The sequence below is a fragment of the Alosa pseudoharengus genome, unplaced genomic scaffold, assembly GCF_046254945.1.
Source record: "Alosa pseudoharengus isolate Yale_2024_CS ecotype anadromous, Long Island Sound unplaced genomic scaffold, YU_APseudo_1.1 YU_APseudo_1.1_scf_16, whole genome shotgun sequence".
Classification (NCBI taxonomy): Eukaryota; Metazoa; Chordata; class Actinopteri; order Clupeiformes; family Clupeidae; genus Alosa; species Alosa pseudoharengus.
This window is the reverse complement of record NW_027468630.1, coordinates 12,698,133-12,718,677: the sequence shown is the minus strand read 5'-3', so window position 1 is coordinate 12,718,677 and position 20,545 is coordinate 12,698,133. Positions and strand designations below refer to the sequence as shown.

Below are 20,545 nucleotides of genomic sequence, written 5' to 3'. Positions count from 1 at the left end.
GTCGCTGCATTTAAAGCCAAGCTTGATTTGTGGGGACGACGAGTGGACCAGATAAGTTCCAAACAGTATTGGGGGTTTTGGGAGAGATGAGGCAGGGCCCTTTCTCTCGCAGCTGGTGCGCGATCACCTTGTTGCGCTTTCAAATGAGTTTGAGCGTTACTTCCCATCCTCCAAAGATCCACGGAAAAACCAATGAGTGGGTCAGCAAACCATTTGTCAATATCCCAGTCCTAACTTGTCAGCGCAGGAGGAAGAGCAGTTGATCGAAATTGCAAATGACGGTGGTGTTAAGAGTGTGTATAAGGAAACCTCTCTGGCGGGTTTTTGGATCAAAACCAAAGCAGAATATCCCGAGATAGCCGTAAAAGCGCTGAAAACGTTTCCCACCACGTATCTGAGGCCGGGTTTTCGGCAATGACTGCAACTAAGACCAAATTACGCAATCGACTGGACATTTCAAACACACTGAGGGTCACTGTCTTCCATCACCCCCAGATGGAAGCTTCTTAATTGTTGTAGGGAAACAAGCAGGGCTCCCACTGATTATATTCGTAATGCACGTTTAGTTCCCATGTTTTGTTCCCATATTTTGTTAAGCATGTTCACACTTATAGATGTAGCTTCAAGTTGTTCAATATTCATAGTTCATATTGTTCAATTTTCACTTCTTCAAGTTCACGTTTTTCACAAGAGATCGTTACCTTTACTGTTCATACATAACTAAAGTTAGTTCTTTTCAAGTAATGCATGCACAACATATGGAACATCGACCCCCCCCCCGGTCCGTGAAAAAAAAATAGGAATCAAACCGGTCCATGGTACATAAAAGGTTGGGGACCCCTGCTTTAAAGGACATGTCACACCCTGACAATGGACTCTTTAAAACACTGAGGCAGATAGATGTCTGTCTCAATCAGTCTCTCTGTCTCTCAATCAGGCAGATGTCTGTTCCTACAGGGCTAAAACCAAAAGATTGAGGAGTTTCTTTCCTCAAGCCATCTGCACCCTTAACACACATACAACTCTATGGACTTGTCATACTGCACTTACATACACTGTTGTTTTACCCCTATCTTTCTCAATATATTAAAATATTCTAAATCTTTTTCTTCATCCTTATAAATAGACACCTATGCACACGAAAGCTAAGCAGCTATGCTTTTCACTACAGTACATGTTTTACAACAGTATGTTTGTGACAAATAAAAATGCTTGAATCCTTGATATGCAGCTTTTAAGTGACAACAACTGCAAATTGCCAAGTTCACATTAAAAGTTTTGTTCCCACATAAAAAAAAGTTCACGAGGACTTTTCCGCTGGGAAAATAATGTTTCCCCCCATTATTCACAGAACGCAAACGCACCACAAGAGTCGACTGCACGTGATTATCTTCCACAACAACAGATGGCAGCATGCATCCTATTTTGCCTCAGCGCGTTAAATAACTAGGAAAGAGAAAGAAAGATGTAAACGCAACCATCAGCTACCAACGTGTTCATGGCAATGTATTAGTACTACTGATGTGTTCTTGTTTACAGTAAGTTGTTGTCTTCTGTATACCTCTGGAAGGCCTAGTCTGATTCCATGCATGGAGCATTTCGAGGAGGACTTAGTGGAGGCACTGAAGGAAATCGTGAGAGACGGGAACTGGCAGTGTGTAGGGGACAAGTATAATTTCCAGGCGCCATGTACCAAGTAAGTTACTCGCTGAAGTGGCATCCTCGTCAGTGTCGTTAATGTGAATCGGTCAGTGTCACATTCCACAATGTTTCTGTATGCTCTGTAATAGTGTATAGACTTGACGTCCGCAAAACGGATGCTGATGAATTACAATTCTGTCACACAAACATACGGGTGTTTGTGGGCGTTTTTGGGGGTAACCAGGTACGCTCATAGACAGGGTATGCTGCTGTTGGAGGTGCACACAAACGCAGCATCGCCATTGAGATCACAGGAGCTGGCTCAAGGGTTATAAAAGTATTTTGTCGTGTTTAATTATATAATGAAAGCACATTTTGTATAGCTATCCATCATGTGTGTTCACTTCTGGCTCCTGCTATCAATTTGTTATAACGAGCTATTTGACGTATTTAGAACACTAAACATATCGGAGGTGTCAAATGTTGCTCCAGTCTAGATTTTTTGACGTTAATGTGATGTATGATGTATTTCTATTGTCTATCCAAAGTAAAGTGCCTGTTCGAAGTTAACTGATGGTCAAATCAATCACAATGACCATGACCATCAAACTTAATTTTAAAATCACTGATCCATTAATTTTGTCTGTTAGTCTGACATTTCCCAAGTTGCCAATCTTGTGTATGAAATACACATACACAATCCCTTACTTTCAATGTAAACCTTTTTGTCGTAAAATCTGGCAACCCAACCCCCCCCCCCCCCAAAAAAAAAAACCCTCCCGTTTTCTGATATTTTGTATGCACAAATCCGATATTGTTTGCACCTCCAAGTGGTCTGTGACATAAGTATGTGTGAAAGAATATGATGGGCTACACCAAACACTGATATTGTTTTCATAGGTTATATTCAGAGGACGGCGAGCATTTGGTCTTAGTGCACACCGAAGATGACAAATTCTGGGCAATGGATTCGTCTTGTCCTCACGAGGGTAAGCCAGTGATGAACCCTAATTGATTGACTCCACCGATACTGATGCTGTAGCAGCACTCTTGTGAGCTTGACTACTTTCTGTCAATCTCCTCTCTGCCGTCGTTCCTGCAGGGGGTCCATTGGAACTTGGTGACATTGAGGACCTTGGTGACGGTAGAATGGCACTGATCTGCCCGTGGCATCAGTTTGACTTTTGCCTGGACACAGGAGCCTCCTCTACTGGGCTGCAGGTATCACTCCAGTCATACGCTCACACATGGTGACATGCTCACTGCTCATGTGCCAAACATTTTAAGAGTTGAAAACTGAACTGTGTCTCAGATAAGTTATTATGAGTGTATGTTTATCAATACAGAATCAAGTTTACAACGTGAGAGTGGTGCAAGGGAAAGTGTATGTCAATTCACAGAACGAGTTGTCTCTGAGCCCTTTTCCTGAAGCCAACAGCATAGTTGTAGGTAAGAAGCACTCAATGGATATCTAATAAAAAAAACTGTCAAAGTTCCTAAATTGATGAACCCTCTTAATATCCGATGCAAGATGGTGAAGCTTGGTTGAAGATTAGTCTTGGAGTTATTTTGCATTATTCAGGTGATACAAATATTCACATCATGTCCTGATTGAGAAACTCATTTCATTAACAGTTTCTTACATACCGGTACTAATGATATTCAATTGTTGTTTTAGACCAATTATACATTGCAAATGGTAACAAACAGTCTTCAGAGAATAGCCTTTGTTACTGGGCCACGAAGATCCTGTGTACGCCTGATCCAGAGGAGAAGGTAAGGGGTGCTCACCCATAGTCTTGAGTCAAGTCAAGTCAGTTTTATTTGTATAGCTCATTTAACATGCATAGAGTGCAACCCAAAGCGCTCCACATACAAGACATTGACACATAACAAAAGACAAAAGATGCCGGACGGAGTGCCGTGGCCTACTGGTTAGCGCTTCGGACTTGTAACCGGAGGGTTGCCAGTTCAAACCCCTCACTGCTCCCTGAGCGCCGCTGTAGCAGGTAGCTCACTGCGCCGGGATTAGTGTGTGCTTCACCTCACTGTGTTCACTGTGTGCTGAGTGTGTTTCACTAATTCACGGATTGGGATAAATGCAGAGACCAAATTTCCCTCACAGGATCAAAAGAGTATATATAGACTTATACTTATACTTACTTATAAGACAGACAACAAGCAAAATTAACAAATAATAAAATTAATATATAATAAAAATGTAAGGTAGCTCACAAGAGTGCTGCTACAGCATCAGTATCTGTCGAGTCAATCCTCTGAATATAACCTATGAAAATAATATCAGTGTTTGGTGTAGCCCATCATATTCTTTCACACATACTTATGTCACAGACCACTTGGAGGTGCAAACAATATCGGATTTGTGCATACAAAATATCATAAAACGGGAGTTTTTTTTTTTTGGGGGGGGGGGGGTTGGGTTGCCAGATTTTACGACAAAAAGGTTTACATTGAAAGTAAGTGATTGTGTATTTGTAAAAGTTGGTGTATCCTGTCATGAAAAATCTGAGATGATATCTAACAGTGTCAAAGTGAGAGGATGTTAAATAGGTTTGTGTGACTTGATGTTGTGTGTCTGTTGCCATGGAGGTGACCTTGACCCTGGAGGTGCAGAGGAAGTGGAACTCAGGGGAGATCCCAGATGTGGGCGGCGCCACACCTCCAGCCCAACCCAGCAGGAAGGAGAACCTGACGGTGCTAGAGCCTGGCAAGATCAAACGGGGCAAAGGAGGAACCCTGGTGAGCTTCAGTTCACTTTATGAGCGCACGTTACCATGACACATGACATTTTACATACAAAGAAAATATGTCTATTTGCCTTATCCATGCATTTAAATGTTAAAATGGTCATGTTGGTAATTACTGGTCATGCTGGGTTGTAACAACAGTGCTGTTCCATATAAACTGTTTCATCAAAAGTCTGATGATTTGCATTGAGGATTGCAATATACTGTAGAACTTGTATTGAAAATGTATTGAAGTACTGTAAGTACCACATACAGCGCCCTCCACATTTATTGGCACAGAAGCTGTGAGACTGCTGACACATATGTCTCCTCACCTCTGTGTGTGTGTGTGTGTGTGTGTGTGTGTGTGTGTGTGTGTGTGTGTGTGTGTGTGTGTGTGTGTGTGTGTGTGTCGGATGCAGGCCAGCCGAGTGGCCCTTCTGCACTCTCTAGCAAACATCGAGCAGTGGGCCATCGACCTGTCCTGGGACGTCATCGCACGCTTCTCCGACACCAGGCTGACCACAGGGGCGGCGCTGCCTCGCCAGTTCTTCAGTGACTTTGTCAAAGTGGCCGGCGATGAGGCAAAGGTATGCGTGTTGTAAACAATTTTGTAAAAGTTAAGTTTTAAATGAAATACAGAAGACAGAAAGTATGTTGATGGTTTTGCAGTAACCACATCAAAACAGCTTGAGTAAGGTACTGAAGACACAGTTGTCCTCTATTTGCTTCACTTGGTAATATGGTTGGTATTCCAGTATCCTGTCAAAAGTATTTCATGTTTCGCCCACAGCACTACCACCTGCTAGAGAAGCGCATCACAGAACTTGGCAGTTACTTTGGAGCCCTGCCTGTGCATAACGGTTTGAATTTATTTTATATGTGTGGTATGACTACATATCCCAAAAATACTATCATGAATTATATCCATAATGTGATGCTTGTTATTTGCATCTATGGGAATAATTTCTACAATGTTTGGCCTCCCAAAAGGCTAGAGGAGATCATCAACATGACTAAATCAGTTCTGTAACAGCTGTTTATATCTGCACATGTGTACTGGGTAGATATATCATGTGCTGCATGTGTGTCCACAGGACTGTGGCAGTCTGCATCAGACACGGCTCATGATCTTCTGGCCAGACTGGCCATCGTTCACATGGTACATGAAGCCAGGCAAGTCCCTCCTCCCCTGTTATCCTTGAGTTTGCTTTAAACATGGGCCAGTTATTGGTCAGGTATTAACAAGCCAATATGGACAAATTTCTTTTATCATATCAGCTATAACCCCCCCCCCCCCCCCCCCCCCGCCCAAATACAAAACCACAGTATTACCGGCAGTTACTTGCTGCTACAACAGGAAAGGGATGTGAATTTGGTTACATATTGTGAAGCCATGTAGTTTTACAATTGTAATAGAAAATACTTCAAAAATGTGCCATGAAAGGCAATATTCTAGTGTGTCAGCCCTCTGCTCTCTCCGTAGAGGTCTTGACGTGCACCCTCAGACGCTGTCTCGCTTCGCCGCCCAGGGTGACGCCAAATCCGTGGAGGCGCTGGAGGTCATCTACTCCGACGAGATCACCCACGTGGCGGCGGGTTTGCGCTGGTTCACCTACGTGTGTGGCGAGGAGGGCAGGGTGAGAAACTGACAGATAGTGGCGCCGTGCGGCACCCTTGTGCTGGGGTTTGGTTGTGTGTGTGTGTGTGTGTGTGTGTGTGTGTGTGTGTGTGTGTGTGTGTGTGTGTGTGAGAGCTGCCACTGACTAATGCGTTCCTCCTCAGGAGTGTGTGCCCACGTTTCATGAGCTGGTGAAGTTGCACTTTAAAGGTTACCTGAAGCCCCCATTTAACACAGAGGGGAGGAAAAGCGCAGGGATGACAGAGGAGGTATTGTCATGGTGGTCATTTTCTTCTTCTTCTTTATTGTCATGTCTTCATCTGCGTCTGTTCGACCAGCATGTGTTGTTTTCATGACACAGCTCTACCTTCATGTTTTGACTTCATGACTTCTACAGTTATTCACAGCATTTAAATCAATCTTACAAATTCTAATGCAGGCATTCAGTTAAATTTTAGAAGTCACAAACCTAAATAAATGTTTATTTGTTTTGTTTTTTTAACATGTCCTAACCCTCTTGTTGCTCATGTTCTTCTACCAGTGGTATGTTCCTTTGGTGAAACCCTTCAGCTGATTGAAGGAAAATGCACACCCTTGCGCTACAGGTGGCAGTATGATGAGATAATGACTGGGGCCTGACATAGACAGGGGACCATTAAGAGACTGGTATTACCAGCCACAGCGAAGGCAATAGGAGAGGGAACAGGCAGAGAATGGAAGATCGGAATCACCTTACTACAAAAAATAAGAGGACATAAGAAATGCTAGTCTTTCTTGCTGTGTGGGACCTGAGAGAGAGGTTAAACATGTATTTATGTATATGCCATGTCATTTTAGAATGTTTTCAGAATGCTTCATATTAAACATGAGGAAATTACATTTGAATTTGTAATTTGTTTTTTATTGAGTTAATTCATTGTGTTCAATATGATGGCAACTCCTCGTGGGCCACTAAATAGGTGGACGAAAGGTTAACTTCACCACTCGTCATTTTGTTTGTGCTTACCAAATATGACATTGTCATGTCTGCCTGCAGATGGTGCTATTTCATTATCCAGATTCAAAGTTTTCTGTCAGGTCTCAATATAGTTGGTTGGTCTCTGATAATGACTTTAGCTCAATACTTTTGTCAGGCTTCATGATGATGTCCTTTTCTTGATCGTTTTTTTCCAGTCGAGAGCCAGGAAACCAGTGGCTATCCTTGCAGGCCTACATGTTCTGTTCTATCAGTAGAGAAGCTGTGGTCAACAGTTTAGGGGCTAAAATGAAAAATTACGAAGGTATCTATTCCCATTGTGCATGTCTGAAACGTTTGTGTGTGTGTGCGCGTGTGCGTGTGTGGGAGAGATCCCCATTACTAGATTGGTTTGGGTGCACTGTTCTCTCACTATCCTCACATCAGGAATCTTTGAGTTTTGCTCTAATGTTTTTTCAAACTTTTTTTCTAATTGAAACACCTCTTGATAAAAATCCCCTAAGGATTAAATTTACTGGTCATCCTACAGTCTTTGTAAAAAAAATGCTTAAAGTTCAGTGTAGGCCTGTTCCTTACAAAAAATAACTGCGCTACTTCAAGTTTCGAAAAACGATTGTTTTCGGTTCATATGCAGGAATTGCAAGATGTTGGACATGAAAAAATGCATTGCATTACTTTGTACTGCAGTCTACTGCTCTTTTGTTTTGGATGTGGAAATGTTATTGTACTGAAGAAAATATGCAGTGTAATTGCTGTTGTGTGTCCCATAACTGCAGTTATGCATTTACATTATATTTATTCATTTAGAAGATGCTTTGTGAGGATACATTGCCAAGGTGACCTTATTTAACAATAAATACTACTTTACAAACACCGCAGGACTACCAGAGAGTGAGGTTCAAGTACTAGTCAAAAGTGTAGTCTAAGGGGACAGTGCTAGAAGGAGGAGGTAGAAGAAAGCATGTGTATCATGTTGGGTGTGTATCATGCGTATCATGTTGGGTGTGTTGAGTTGTTAGATGTGTTAGGGGAGGACGTACTCTCGATGAGTTGGTTCTTCAAGAGCTTCTTGAAGATAGAGGGACGCCACAATTCTAACACTTGTAGGCCACTAGCGATGGGGAACAACAATTGAAAAGTCTGGATTACCATGTGTATCAAGGGTGAATGGATGACAGTGCCAGATCATGCTGGGGGAGTCGAGGGGAGAGAGACCACTGTCTGTGCCAAGAGTTGGTTGGCGTGTTGGGTTAGGTAGGCTCCGCCCTAATTGTACCAAATTGTGCAAAGCAGCATGACCGGGTGATTGAGACAGCATGGTTAGAGAAGGTCAGCTGGTCATCGATTATGACACCCAAGTCTCTTGCAACCTTGGTGGGAACATGAAATAAAGAATCAGTTTTGATGTTGATGTTTGTTTGGTTAGGAAGACCAGCAGTTGGAGGTTACACCAGTTCGCCTATAGCTTCCTTTTAGCTATAAGCTAGCTATAGGCAAACTGCTCTAACCCACGTCCAGTGTATTATGCCAAACAAGGCCTATCCTTTTGTCTAGCTTTGGGGTAAACAGAAAATAACCTAATTTTCCAAAAAGTTGGTGTGTTCCTTTAAAGGCGCAGTCTGCGATAGTATACGATTTGAAGCCCATAATATTTTTTGTCACATTCATCAATCATCTCCTCACGATCTGCTAGCTGCTCATTCTCGGTCTCTGTAGGCAGCCCAGGCTCCAAAAACGGGAAGCAAACAAGTGGGGGCAGCCTGTCCTCCAAATAAAAAATTAAACTCTGTGTTTTGTGTTTTGTGTTTTATATTTGGTTAAAATATAATGTACATTGTTTTTGACAAAAGCCTCTGTTAATTTAAATATAAACATAAACAAACAAATGTGACTTTTTGCAAAATTGCTGACTGCACCTTTAACACAGAAGTAGATTCTTTACAGCAATAAGTACAGCTGATACATATCAAGTATACTGTACTATTCCCCATATCATCAATCCTGAGCCTGTGTGTGTGTGTGCGTGTGCAGATGTTGCAATTCAATTCAGTTCAGTACTGTTTATTTTTTATTGATTTATATACTTACATTAACAATTACAGTTGATACACTTTACAGAGCCCAAAGCTTAAATGCTCTGGAGCAGGCACAAGAGAACAGAAAAAGGTAATCTTAGACAGTCTTATTATGATTATGCTACATGTTTGTGTGTGTCCCAGTAATATACATTTGTAGCAACTTCATTTCTTCCACCAGAGCTCCAGTATAACGCTGAAGTTTAGGCAACTTGTAAAGATTCCACCAAGTGCTCTGGTGTTGGAGTGATCGAGCCAAGCTTGTTGTGGTCAAACTTTGTTTGCCGTGCAGCAAGAGGCTGTGTCATTGGTTTTCACTTCTGCTTTTAACTGATGTTTTTTTAAATATTTTTTTTCCATTGTACTCTGCATTGTCACAAAACTATAACCAGTTTTGCAAAGGAAAAGGAGAATTTCTGGTGTACACGCGAAAGTATTGGGTGCTCACCAGAAGCGTAAAAAAAAATCATCTTGCTATGGTAATCATTCATCTGGATTTTGCCCAGACTGTCCAGCTTCCGAGCCCTGTCCAGACCTAGGTAGAGTCTCCACCTTTTTGGACATTTGTCTGTCTTTTTGACAAATCCCCAACCAATGCACACAGTAACAATAGACATCCGAAGTTTGCCTACAGAAAAGCCCCAAAGCTGCAATCTTTGCCCATATGAGGGGATCCGGGTACCATCTTCACCCATATAAGGAGATCCGAGTCTCTTTACATGGGAAAAGATGGCAACTTTGGGGCCTTTTTGTAGGCGAACTTCAGAGGTCTATGCTTGTAAGTAGCAGTGACACAAGTGCTCCACAGCAAACAATGCTCATAAGTACATGTAACAATGATACAATTACCCCACTGCAAACAAGGCTTAATCAGGATCATGTTCTCTGTGGTCTCACAGAGGCTACACTGTCTTCGCATTCCGAATGCATTGGTGAACCAAGACCACCGGTCTACTGGGTTGCAGATGAGCACACAAGCAGTTGCGGATACCACAGACACACATAGTTGTTCTCCATAGTTTCTCCTTTCAAGGGGGGACATGCTCAGTGTGAAATGACAGATTGGCAATGACATATTGCTACAAAATAGCTATAAACTACATAAAAATGAAAACATCTTACATTAAGTATCACACTGTTTGATGTTGTTAATGATGTGTAAAAAACTAATGTTGACATTTTTACTGTCAGCACAGACATATAAGCAAAACTGTTGGGGTAATTTTGGCCCATTTTTACTCACTTTTAGACACAAGTGTCCTCCTTTTCATAGTCAACCTAGTCATCTTAGAGATGACAGACTGGATTAACAGAGTATATGACCTTGTTCACTGATGCTAACACCAAGCACACACATAACGTCTAGGTTCTTATGCTGTGAACAGAATCCTATGACATCATTATGTATGTAGAATGCTAGCTGAATGAAGGATGAGCATTTAGCAATGTAGCCTAAATAGTGAATCTGGTGCTCAGTAATGTCTATCACACTTCCTCTCATTATCTTTATTTGTCTCTCTCTCTCTCTCTCACTCTACAAGTACATCTTCCTTTCAATTCCGAGGTGGCCCTTCCCCAGCACTTCTCCACTAAACTGGTATGTCAGCTTCTTCTTGATCTTTTTGACCTCGCCCGTCTTGCCATAGTTGCGCAGTGCCCTTGCCATCTTCTGGTAGGTCATCTTCTTGCGGTTGCCCTTCTGAATGCCCCAGCGGTTCGCTAGCGCCTCCTTGTGTTTGGAGGAGAACTGGAATGTGCCCTTGTCCCGATCCACCCACCAGATGCTCTCCTTCATGTCCCCGTTTCGCAAGAGGTCTAGGAGAAACTGATATAGACGGATCTTCTTCTTGTTGCCTGGCACACAGAATAAAAACATTGCACAATTACTATGGGATCCGATCACATATTTGGTGTAATTCTAGTCTACTTTGGCCTATTTTAGGGCCACATATTGGGCAAAATTGACTTTTTCATTATTAAGGTAATTGATTTTTCCTAGATCCTGAGAACCATAAACATTATGTTTATTTGATAGATTTTCCCACTGTGTGTGTGTGTGTGTGTGTGTGTCTGTCTGTCTGTCTTTGTCTGTCTCACCTGGCTCTCCACCAGTAGTGGAGCTGATGTGCTCTCTCAGGCCCTCCTCATCAGACACTTCCAGTGGAGGACTGCGGCTTCTGGGGTCATCGTCGTCGGAGATGCGCTGGATTGGTGACGTCTGGGGATAGCAGAGTTGAGGTCGGAAATACTGCACCTGAGGGGAGGGGAAGGCGACAGAGCTGTAAATGCTGGTTTGGTTTTTTCCAAGATGACAGGCATGTCTTTACTCCATTTAAACAAGTTAAAAATGTGGACAGTCTTTTTCCGAGAGAGGTGGTGATGCACAGCAACACTGTTTAAAAAAAGAGTATTAGTATTCTGTTTGTCTTTAACACCAGTCCATATTTCATGAAAGGTACAGCAGCCTATTAATGGACCTCTAGCATTGAATGTTTTCATATTGAGTTGAAACTGTTGCATGTTAAAATGTCTTCCAAAAATATATTCAACTCCAGACGACACAGCTAACAAAGGCTGATAACGAAAAATCAAAAGGGGAACTTAATAGGCAGGCGTGAATAAACTATGGCCGAGCAGAGCACCATTTCTGTTGAAATTACAGAGCACTCTCCCGCCCAACCACAGTTTCTGGGGCATAACACTATGGTTGTGACTTTATTTAACTCTTTTTTTTTTTTTTTTTTTTTTTTTTAAAGAAAAACGGCTGGAGAGCAAAGATATCCTCCTATGTCTTGAACCACAGGGCTATTTGAAAATGCAGAACAGAAAGAAAGACTAAGAAAGCACTTTATCAGCAACTGTGGGAAGATTAAACCGGTCCCTATCGACAAGGACACACTTTATCAGCTTATAAGGTGTGATTATATCATAAATATTTATTTTAGTTTCAGATAGGTGGAAATTCTAAAGAATACATTTTAGAGGTGGTCTACAACTGATAAGGGTTTGAGGACAGGACATGCGTGGTACTTCTATGACAACTAAATTGCATCTGTGTCGCCAACCGGGCTAAACCACCATGCAAGCTGCCAATTATGTTTTGATACATGTTCAGAGGAATATTTGACGTATTGATCTTGATTCTAGTCGTGAGTCGTGACATTGACCCGGAAATCAGGTTTAATATGAATTATTAGACGATTTAATCAAAAAACTCCTTTTCATTGTGTACCGGTAACTAGAAATAGCCCATCAACTATGTCAGTTGAAGAACAGTTGACTCAGTCCTCAGTCAGAAACAGTAGTGTTGAAACAGCATAAAATGAGTGCTCCGTTTGACAACAGTTTGAAAGTACCCCACAAGGGTCAGTGTGAAAACAGGCTAACTGACATTTACAGCATGCCCATTTATGGCAACTTGTGAATTTGCAATGTGGTTCACAAAGCCCAGTAACATAAAAAAAACAATATAAAACAAAATATTTTTCCTTATTAGACAAAATTGTAATATCATCATGACTCAAAAACACAGTTCAGTGGTGTTTTGCATGTGTAAGTTGACTTACACATTACTTACATTTTCTTTCAAACAAACTGAAGCCAATTTACAGAAAATACAGAAAATCAGAAATGTAAATTAGAAAAGGGCATCAGCTTCTAACTGCTGGACACAGGGCATGTTCCGGTGAACACACTGACATGTCTGGCTGCCCCTCCTACTGTGCAAGTGTCACTGTGGTAAGAGGCCCAAGCATCTCTGTGATCCAAAGCCTCATTAACATTGTTCAGTCCAAAAGAAGTATAGTGAAGAAGTAGATGCATTTATGCAACATTTTTTAAAAGTAAATGTTCCAATCAATGATCCAGGCAGCACGTTTTCTTCTCTCTCCTTCATTTTACAGTCTGACTAGAACGGCTCGGGGTCAAAGGTCATACGGAATCGATTAATCTGCACTAATTTTTTTAATCAGTTATTTTTTCTCAAATTAATTAATCGAAATTAATCAGTTATTTTGACAGCCCTAGTCATTAGAAACAAAAAATGTACTCTATAGTCAACTGTGTGAGTCTACTGTAGTCAACTGTGTGGGTTTTGTTAAATTGTGTCTACAACATACGTAAAGTGGATTGCAAAGCCTTTTGTCTTGCAAGAAACCAAGGCACAGTCATACACATACAGTCAACGCACACACACACACACACACACACACACACACACACACCACACACACACTGTGACGCCGCCTGTGTGTGTGGCTGCAGCAGCGTGACCACAGAACAGCAGCACCCTCTGAAAATACACACACACATTGCTGCCATTTATTTTTACATTTTCTCACCACACGGGTGCTTATCAAAAAGTGATTCTAAGACCTGAGTGCACCTATCAGTAGCTGCTGCTTTACAGGTTCACAGTTGCCAAGTTGGAGGGCGATATTCTGGGGATTGAAGAAATAACACTGGCATGACTATGATTGTTCAGAAGTACAAGCTTTTCTGCATTATGATTTCAGTGCATGGAATGGATTGTGCTCTTGTCTGTGAAAATATATTTGGGTTAGTTTAGGCTATCCTAGATTTTATCCATCGATGTGTGTGTGTGAAAAAGCTGTGTCTGTCTTTTATGTTGAGAGGAGCTCTGTGTGTGTGTGTGTGTGTGTGTTTGTGTGTGTGTGTGTGTGTGTGTGTTTGTGTGTGTGTGTGAAAAGAGGGTTGTCTATCTTGTGTGGCAGTTGGTGAGTCGGCAGACTGGTACCATGGTAACAGTAGAATCCTTACAGGAAAAGGCTTTGTTGAGCAACAACCTCTCCAGACACCCACACAAACACGCACACACACGCACCGATACAAGTCTGTATTCGCACATGCACGCACTCTCTGTCACACACACACGCACCGATACAAGCGTGTGTTCGCACATACACACACTCTCTGTCACACACACACACACACATGCGCGCACACACACATCCATGCATATGAGCATGTATATCGTACATCCTGTACAGACACTGCCTTAAATCCCCTCCTTTGCCTTTCCCATTAAATGAAAATCATGGCAAAGGATTCCTGCTGACCATGGATCGAGATCTTGGGAGACTGAAGAATATAAGGCATGTTTGCCTGGAGCTTACCTGAGGAGAGAGGGCCAGGTGGTGTGGGTGCCCCACCAGGCTGGGATCCAGAGGATGGCTGGGCTCGGGCTCGAAGCGCGGGTGCAGACTCGGGATGTGCACGGGCTGCACACTCTGCAGTTCTGTGAAGTGAGTATCTGGAATGTTCTCAAAGTCACTGCCATGGGCGTGGTGCGGGTAGTCCCAGACGTGGTCTAGCCGAGAGAGAACGTGAAAATAAGGCCAGAGAGAGAATGAGAGAGAGAATGAGACATGGAGAGAGAGGAAGAGAGAGAGAGGTGAGAAGTAGAACAAGAGGGACTCGTGTTCCCCTGCCATTTGCTTGGACATCGCCCAGACTGTAAGTGACACCGGATATTCAGTAGAAGCCAGATCTGAGGCCTACCTGAGAGTGATACCGCCCAGTCTTGCAAACCGAACAGGCTGACGTCCAGTTCTGGCTGACGCCTAATTTCCACAGTCTCACATGCAGCGTCCAGTGCCATACTAGACCACACATGCCACGACTTTAGTTCCTAGGGCTATATGTCTGAGCATTTCAGTAAATGCTTGGGAGGTTTTCACTTTGTGTCTTTAAAGCCTAATATAAACAAGTGTTGTTTCCTGTGGTATTCTGTTAATGTGACAAAACACATGGTTTTCCTGTTCAGCGCATGATGAAATCGTGTGAGCAGATTGTTGCTTGCACGGCCACTGTGAGTCTCATCTCTCATGCATGAAAATTCTTAATTATTACTGAGAATGAGATTGTAATGAGATTCTAAATTGTAAAAATGGAGTTTATTTGTGAGAAATATTTTATGACGATAAGAAACTATTTTGTAAGGCCTTCACGTTAGATGAGGTTCATTAAGTTCCTCCACACTGTGACGGGGACTGCGATAGACTGCAATTGCCATGGTCCTCTCACGCTCCAAATCCCTGACATCGCTACATGACAACCTATGCAAATGTTGTCACAACGACTGCCTTATTAGTCTTATTAGTGACTGATGTGCACCTACGTATGTGTAGCATCATCTCCCGTCTGACTCAGAATCTCAGAAGCGCCTTCCGCATTCCTGTTGGGTCCAGTCACCTCAAATACGTCTTTCAGAGACCTGTCCCTGTCAGTGTGATCTCAAACAGGGTCAAGAAAAACCACACTGTTCAGAACTGAAGACTCAGTAATAAACTCAGAGTACTTACAATGTCAACACAATTACAACCTGTACTGTATGTATCTTAATATTCCCTGATTATTGAGGGACTCATTCATTTGGGACAAAATAGAGTTTGTGTCTATTCCCATATTGAGTAAATACTCCCTAATATTCCCTTATATATACTTGTCTTATTTATTAGCTGGGGCTAAATAAATGCATACTTTTGCATCAATCTTTCACACCCAGGTGTACAATCAGTTTAGCAATGTACTCATTGGTATTTGTCATCAGGGATATGATATCATGTGACTGCCTGATCCTTACTCTCTCTAGGCCCTGTCTTGGTGATCAGAGACAAGTGGTCAGAGGTGCAAAGCTTAAGGGCTTGTCCAGTCCACATTTTGCGTGATTTTGTGATCAGACGTCGGGTGCATTGTTCGAAGGGGTTGTTCTTCTTTTTCTTAATCAGTCATGGGTATGTTTTGGGCGTAACATCTTTTAAACCAATGAGAATGACATTCAACTTCAAACAGCGCATAGGTATTTTGACAGATATCGGAGCATTTCTGTTTGCATACGAGACATCTGTTTGTGACTAGCAGAGTATAGCCTACATGCATCTGCAATCGCCTATTATTTGAACTCATAGGCAAAGTGACATTAACTTCACCGTGGACTCATAGTCAACAAAACAGTTCTACACAGTTATTTACTTTCACTATTGACTGGCAAGGGCTTACTATCGAAAACATAGCCTGAAAAAAACAACACTTACCCCAATAATGTTTGAATGACTGAATACAAATTCTAAGGATATTTATCCTGCAGGGGAGTTGTTTGGGACTGGTTGCTAAGGGCTGCTCACATCTCGTGACCGTGCATCTTCAACAGTGCTTTCACTATAGACCAGGTTTTTCTTGGTCAGTGGTGTAAAATAATTTTTAGAGGGTGTAAGATAGCGATTTTTGGATCATGCGCCAGACCACACCTTTTGTCCTTAATTGCCACACCCCTGGGCGCAAGGTTAAATAAAAGTGGAGCGAATGGCGGATTATACGTGCATGGGCGGATTATGAACTTTCGGGCCCAGATGTATTAAGGGCCCCCCACTTATTGTCGTATATGTGGGAGGGGGGGGAGGGGGGGGGGGGGGGGGGGGGTTGGGGGTCTTCGCCCAGAAATGTTTTAATTTGTTTGATGTGATTTCCTGTATTCCGGTGCATTTTGTGGATGGCCAATACTAAATTCAATCAGATTCATAGCCTACATCCTGATTTGTTGATATTGAGGCAATGATTCCATGCAAAGGCTTCAGGGCCCCCTGACCCCTTGGGCCCCTGGGCCCGGTAGGCCCGTGCAGTAATCCATCCCTGGTTGCGTGGCACTTTATTGAGCGTAAGATGAGTTGCGTGGCTCTTTCTGCTGGGTGTAAGAGACAGGGCCCTCTATGCTCTCGCCCAGTACCTTTTCTCACCTAATTGCATGAAGAGAAGCTGTTACAAACAGTTGAAGCATGCCATGCAAGCATGCGACAAGGAAATGTGTAATGGCCTTCTCTGAGAGCTTCTCTACAGGTTGTGATCGGCTCTCATGTCTCCTCTGCTACCACCACATCTCTATGACATTAGTTTAGCAGAAACGCCATCAACTGTGTGTGCAGGAAGTATCATAAGTCCTTTTTATTTATGTAAATTGCCACGCCTAAAGTGGAACAGCATGGGATGCATGCATGAGAACAACATGGACCATGGTTATTATTATGTGAAGTATAATGTTATGCATATTGCACACACTCATGGAGTGATCTGACACACTAAGAAAACAAATATGTATGTAAACAAAATATATATATAAAATAATAGCTATTCTTTATGAACCTAATGAAAAACCTTTTTATCATCCTGTTCGCTCTTTGGCCTCCTTTCATTTGAATTCTATGTTAGTTTAGTTTATTAATTAGTTTAGTTAACCATTAATTTATTACTAATATTTGTATATATTATTGCTCGATGTGGTAGCCTATTAAGCATCATTGTACTTTATTAGGCCTTTAATGAACCATTTTTTTTTATTCTTATGAGGTAAATTTTTCTTGGTAAATCCTTAATGGTCTGGTTACTGGTATAGTATGGCTGAAAATAGAGTTTATAGACTCATAATACACTTAAAAATGTGCCTTATAGTGACAGAATATATATAGACAATGTAAAAGGCCATAAAGTCTCTATTTTGATCCATGCTATATATTAATAACCTTAGAGTTGCTTATTACAAAGAATAAATTAATAAAATATTGTTGGATAAAGACTTAATAAATGTGTAATTGCACTTAATATAGAACTTATTCAACATATTAGTCATGTATTAATGGCTAACATGTTTGCTAAACTAAATTGGCTAAACATAAGTCTTACTCTGCACTGGAGAGTTTCTACCAACGTTTCCTGTGTTAAAACTATCATGTGTTTGAGGAGGGTGACACACACAAACACACACACACACACACACACACACACACACACACACACACACATACACATACACACACACAGCGAAGAGCAGGGAGAAGGTGTCTGTAGCCCGAGACCCCAGGGGACGGCAGACCGTTCTACGCCTGTAGTTCTGGGGCTTGTGTCAAAGGGGCATCTGTTTCCTGCTCTCTGTCGAACCGTTCGCTCGGTTCCACCCGCCCGCCTTCCTAACGAACGGGCGCCACGTTCACGCTACGCTGTAGGCCTATACACCTGCCTGTGTGGAAAATCGTATCTACTCTACACACACACACACACATACACACACTCAAAAAATGCCAACTAACTCTCGCCGGACAAAACGTTTGTGGTCTTGGTCTCTCAACCCAACCAGCCATGTCTGATTGTTACAGAAGAGGGGCCAGAGGACAGAAGTATAGAGAATCAAAACGAAAGGAAGGAATTTCTCCTGTCAGTTTCATTAATCACAGTAATTGTTAGGGGATATAAGCAGAAGTGGTCACCTCAACAACACTAGCTCACCGACATCAGAAAGCTGTGTGTTCCTCTTATAATATGAAAGTTAATACTTCATACACTTCATACAAGGGAAGCAAATGCACAGGCTCACCTGTTTGGCCTTCATCTATGTTGATGTATGGGTAGTACTCTATCGGCGGTCGGTAGATGTCAGAGTCATAGATCATTTCTTCAGCTGCTTGCTGGAAAAGAATAACATACCATACACATTTTGTATAAATTAAAATGAAAAATTGAACACACGTACATTAAAAATACTTCACAAATATTACTGTATATTTTCTAGTTTTTAGGGAGAGACGTTTTATAGGTCTCTTTTTATTAATATAGGATCTCAAAATTACTACTAATGCCCCCACTTAACTTAATTTAGTTTATTTATTTTCTGTGGTGTTATATTGATTGTATTTGCTAATTTAACTGAATTTTGAGACATATATAGTGATGTCTACATGACTCTAACAAAACCAAAAGGTTGCTCTTGATGAAATTGGTAATAAAGGAATTAGAAAATAAATTTAATGTCACAAATATAATCTATCTTATTTTTTTATTTCAGACATTCATTAAAAGAGACATTAGGTCATGTAAACATGTAGATTCTTTTGATTCTTTCGATTCTTTAGGTATACATTGTAACATGATATTAATAAAAGCATTGGCAAATAATAAAAAAGTCCATTAAACAACCAAATTATACAACAATTTTCTTTCCAAAAGGGGGTAACTTTTGTCATGTGGCAACTATATGCAACAGTTATAACAACATAGCATTTAGCATAATGCATTCAAAGTATTATGGTAGCTGTACCTCCTGATTATGACCGTATCACCATAGTTATAGAATCAATCTAATGGCAGTGTCTAGTGCAGCACATACAATATATGTTTACAGTTCATTTAGCATCTTAACACAACATTGTAACTTAAAAGTGTTATGTCCCTCAGATGAGAAATGTTAGGGAAGCATGAAGACGAGCACATAGATCCAAAAGACACATATTGTACTTACATGTGAGGTAAGATACCCCTCCATCCTGTATGAATGTAACATGGAGGCGTCTTTCCCCAGTTTACAAGCCCTCAGCCCTCGGCTTGCTATTCTGTCTCACCGGCTTTCAAAACTTTTGTGCCATTGCACAACTTTTTCTAAATTTCCTCTCCTCAATTGAAACCAGAGATGTCTCTAACGGCCACTCCAGTCCCTGCCTAGGGCCACAAGCCTACCGTTTGGGACCCCGAAAAAAAGAGAGAGAGAAAAAAGAATGACACAACCTTGTCAAACACCAATCAAAGACCCTGTGGTCTTGGTGATAGCCCTAAGGAGAAGATGCTCAAACTTCTTTATTTTCTCTCATGTGTCAAAGAGAGAGAGAGAAAGAGAATGGAGATGTTCCTTGTTTTGGCTGGTGTATCAGGAGGAGACCAAGATATACCGCGTCAACAACCAATCACCTTTTGGCTTCTCATGAGGAGCACTTATCATCTGTGTAGGCTATACCACATGTTAAAATGGTCACATCCTAAAATATCCTGATGTTGTCTCAGTGTATCAGTAAACTTTATATCTATTTCAATTACTGAGACAGGTTCTCTCCTAACCATAGTTTAAGACAAAAACTTTAAAGTAAGACCTTACTTTCTTTTAAGATTTAAATTAATTTGCATCTTTCACGCTATATGCTCCCAGTCATGCTGAGCACTTTCGGAACTGTTGGGTCAGTGTGTGGATTTATACTTAGTCCTTTAAAGAAGGAATTCATAATTTCAATTCAATTAACTCAATTATTAGAACACATACATACTATACCTTTCAAATATGACCTTTCAAAAATTCCATGTACTACCAAAAACAGTGTGGCATTAAGTCTTTTATAACTGTATGCTCTACTGATAATGCTGTGTAATAATGTTTATTGCATTATTGCATAGCTTATTGGCTTATAATGTATGTTCATATCCTGATCAATGCAGTCAAGTGTCCATGTTTACTGAGTCTTTCTTCATGCTGACACTCTCGCTAACAGATAAGATGAGCTGTGATAGTGCTTCTTCCTTTTCGTAATCCCCCATGTGTCCTGTTGAGAGGGGGAGATAGGTCTCCTGAGATAGTGATGAAAATAACGTTTATCTTTACAAACACACTCTCTCTCTCTCTCTCTCTCTCTCTCTCTCTCTCTCTCTCTCTTCACAC

At 41.4% G+C, this 20,545-nt stretch overlaps 2 protein-coding genes across 2 annotated transcripts; one reads left to right on the top strand and one right to left on the bottom strand.

Annotated features, from left to right (window-relative positions):
* The first annotated feature begins 1,466 nt into the window (after positions 1-1,466).
* LOC143125529 (uncharacterized) lies at positions 1,467-6,886 on the top strand. The gene is made up of 12 exons (XM_076287089.1): positions 1,467-1,696; positions 2,542-2,630; positions 2,744-2,862; positions 2,988-3,090; positions 3,320-3,417; positions 4,252-4,401; positions 4,811-4,978; positions 5,182-5,251; positions 5,486-5,564; positions 5,875-6,028; positions 6,174-6,278; positions 6,551-6,886. Exons 1-12 carry the CDS (start codon positions 1,590-1,592, stop codon positions 6,581-6,583), a joined length of 1,275 nt encoding a protein of 424 aa, XP_076143204.1. The 5' UTR covers positions 1,467-1,589; the 3' UTR covers positions 6,584-6,886.
* A 2,144-nt stretch (positions 6,887-9,030) lies between these two features.
* Positions 9,031-19,735, bottom strand: spi1b (Spi-1 proto-oncogene b). Its single transcript, XM_076287088.1, has 5 exons — positions 19,364-19,735; positions 18,443-18,533; positions 14,196-14,389; positions 11,158-11,314; positions 9,031-10,914 (listed from the first exon to the last, which is right to left on the bottom strand). Exons 1-5 carry the CDS (start codon positions 19,403-19,405, stop codon positions 10,595-10,597), a joined length of 804 nt encoding a protein of 267 aa, XP_076143203.1. The 5' UTR covers positions 19,406-19,735; the 3' UTR covers positions 9,031-10,594.
* Positions 19,736-20,545: the final 810 nt, after the last annotated feature.